At 55.6% G+C, this 3,242-nt stretch overlaps 1 protein-coding gene across 1 annotated transcript; it reads right to left on the bottom strand.

The window, feature by feature from the left end:
• Positions 1-255: 255 nt before the first annotated feature.
• CCL24 (C-C motif chemokine ligand 24) lies at positions 256-2,800 on the bottom strand. Its single transcript, XM_077777910.1, has 3 exons — positions 2,698-2,800; positions 2,378-2,495; positions 256-1,241 (listed from the first exon to the last, which is right to left on the bottom strand). The coding sequence occupies exons 1-3, from the start codon at positions 2,768-2,770 to the stop codon at positions 1,073-1,075; spliced, it is 360 nt and encodes a 119-aa protein (XP_077634036.1). The 5' UTR covers positions 2,771-2,800; the 3' UTR covers positions 256-1,072.
• Between the last annotated feature and the right edge of the window lie 442 nt (positions 2,801-3,242).

Raw genomic sequence — 3,242 nt, 5'->3', positions numbered from 1 at the left:
CTTGGGCTGAAGTCGGACACCCAACCGACTGAGCCACCCAGGCGCCCCTTGAGTGATTTTATAAAGTGCATGACAGGACCCCCAAGAACAGGCTAAGACCACTCCTGGGATGCCCCGGGATCAGGCTGCCTTTATTCCCTCCGATGGGCAACTCTGAATCACCTCTGGGGCACACACCCCATTCTTCAGACCCCAACCCTGTCCCCACAGGAAGAGACCAGGCAAGGCACAATCACCTTCAAAGGAGATATCACGTTTTATTTGGATTGTTATTTGAGAAGCACAAGTGTGTCTGCACTCTTGACACACAGATCACACGGTATCTCATACATGGGGGGAGAAATCTGGAACCCTTCTCCTACCAGAGCCCCAACTCCATCCTCCCATTCCTAAAATATAGGGAAAGAACCAGCTTTAAAGGCAGAGCAGATCTTGATCCCAGAGAAGCATGGAGCAACCCATTCTGTAAAGCAGAACACCTCCCCCAAACCCTTTCTTCCCAAAGGAACGAAACTTCCCCGGGTTGGTGTCTTATCCTGTTCCTGCAGGTCACAGAAACCAGAGTCCCTGAAAACGTCACTAATTACATCCCATGAGACGTGTGTGAAGAAGGCCAGGATCTGGCACTGCGAGCAGGAAAGGAGCCGTGTATTTGGCCGGGTTTTTATTCACCCGGGATTCTGGAAGTGGGACAGGCTCAGGGCATCTGTAGAGTGATGAAGAGGCTCAGCTGTTGACAGGTCGCCTGTACCCAGACAGACAGACAGCCCGCCCACCCACAGGTTCCTCTGCAAGACCAGATGACCCAAGAAGCCAGCTCTAGGCTAAGCTTTTAGACGGAAGCAGCGTTTGTCTGCAGGGGGGCTGGGGGCCGAGGCACCTGGGCTCTGACAGTGCCTGGAAGCGGGGAAGGGCCAGCCCTATTCCCCGGGGGAGGATGGATGGCTGCCACCACCTTCCTTCCAGCACCTTCTCCTCCAGCTCAGGGAGGGAAGGCAAGGGGCCCAGGATGCATGAGCTCTCCTGCTCTCACTGCTGGTGCACAGGCCCTGAGCTGAGGACCCAGCAGTGGTTAGATGGCCGTGCTGTTTGCAGGGCGCCTCTGCACGAGGGCTTTGATGCTCATCGCCCTGAGCCTCGAGGACACCTTCTTCTGCTTGGCGTCCAGGTTCTTCATGTACTTCTGGACCCAGTGCTCCTCGGGGTTGCCACAGAACTTCTGGCCCTTCTTGGTGGTGAAGCTGTGGGGAAGGGTGACAGGGTACACTTGAGACCTGGCCATGACCTTGGAACTCTCCACTGGATGAGGAGGTGGGTGTGGAGGCCCATAGAGGGCAGGCTGCTGCCCGGGGCCCCCCAGCAGTTGCTGACACAGTGTCTTCCCTCTGCGTGCCAGCAACTCTTCGCACCGAGTATTTGCGACCTCCCTGTCGGGTGGGGGAGGCCCAGCCCTGCCTTTAGTCAGTGCTGGGATCTGAAGAGAGAGAGACACAATGTGTACCCACAGGGAGGAGAGGAAAGGAGAAAATACACTGAAAACCTCCTGGGAGGGGCGCCTGGGTGGCTCAGAGGGTTGGGCATCCGACTTCAGCTCAGGTCACGGTTCGTGAGTTCGAGCCTCGCGTCGGGCTCTGTGCTGTCAGCTCAGAGCCGCCTTTGGATCCTCTGTCCCGTCTCTCTGCCCCTCCCCCACTTGCACGCACATGCGCTCCCTCTCTGTCTCTCTCAAAATAAATAAACTTAAAAAAAAAAAAGGAAAAAAACCCCTCCAAGGGACAAAGGTAGATGCCTCCAGTTCACACATCATGCAAGGAAATGTGCCCAATTAAGATGCTGGAGCAAGGAGGGGCCATGGGATGTCTCCTTCCAAGCCAGCTCTGAGCCGGGGGGTAGGGCGGTACCAGGCTGGGGAACGGGCTCTGGTGCCAGTGGGCAAAATTACCGATAATACCCACGTCACAGTTCTACAGCAGGCCACGGTTATCAAGTATGTTCACGCTTGCTGCCTAGTGTGGGAGGCAGCTAGGAAGTTATTTGGAGTCCTAGCGACCTTGAGCAGGTCACCTTTCTGGGCCTCAGCTGCTCTCTGTGAAATGGGAATGGTCATATCTACTTCACAGAATGGTCCAGAGGATTAGTTAAGGTAATGGGACAAATAGCACCTAGTATGTATTTGGTGCTCAGGAAATGATTGTTGTCTCTGAGTCCTCTTCCTAATCTCGTGGGGGAGAAAGCTGAGGCTCAGGGAGGTCAGGTGGCTTCCGCAGGATCAGAGAGCCAGGTCCTCCCGACTTTACTCCCCAGCGACCCCAAATGAATGTTCAACTCCCTCTGCCCGCCTCCCGCGGGGGGTCAAGGGAGAGGGAGTGGTACTCACATCACACCTGCCTTGGGGCAGACGCTCCCACTAGACAGCTGGTAGCTAACCACTCGGCTCTCGGGAACTTTCTTGGAAATGAAGGACATGCAGCAGGAAGAGGGGATGGTCACGGAGCCTAAAAGACGGGCGAGAGAAGACCCACGTTTTTTCCCAGCCTGCCTGAGACTCTGGGCTTCGGATCCAGCCCAGCCCCGGGGCCGCCACTCCTCAGCATTCCTCTCCAAACCCTGTCCAGTCGGTCCTCCACCCCCCGCTGTGCTGTCCCAGCTATGCCACCATCCTGCCTGACAGCCCCAGGCTGAGGCTGGAGCTCTTACCTGTAGGGGCAATGTTGTGGGCACACAGGGCCAGGAGCAGGAAGCTAGCACCCACAGTCACAAGGCCTGCCATGGGTGGGACAGGGAGTTCAGGACCTAAAGCTGGGGTGCAGGATCCTTTAAGATCATCCTGACCTCCCTCTGCCTTTTATAAGGGCAGCCGAGAGGAAACACCCACTAATAGAGCCTCCCCTCACCCCTTCCAGGCTTCCCTGAAAGTTCTTGAGGCCCATGAATTCTGCCAAGGGGAAGTTGTTGGGTAGCTGAGTCAGGGATTGTTTGGTGTATTCTAAGAAAAGGGCTGGGGGAGGAGAGCCCCACCTAAAGGGATTGCAGAAGCTTCGGGTGCATAGTTAGAAAGCTCATGAGAATCCTTGCTTAGTATTGCTTGCTGTTCACTCCTGTGGGATCCTGGATAAGGCACCTTTCTGAGCTTACTTTCTTCAGCTGAAAATGGGTAAAGCCATGCATCCTGCCACCTCCCATTTGTTCATTCATTCATTCGCCAGCTCGTATTTGGCAGGTGCTATGTGCCAGGGTTCCGG

Source organism: Crocuta crocuta, unplaced genomic scaffold, assembly GCF_008692635.1.
Source record: "Crocuta crocuta isolate KB4526 unplaced genomic scaffold, BGI_CrCroc_1.0 scaffold217, whole genome shotgun sequence".
NCBI classification, from domain to species: Eukaryota; Metazoa; Chordata; class Mammalia; order Carnivora; family Hyaenidae; genus Crocuta; species Crocuta crocuta.
This window is presented reverse-complemented; position numbering and strand designations above follow the sequence as displayed.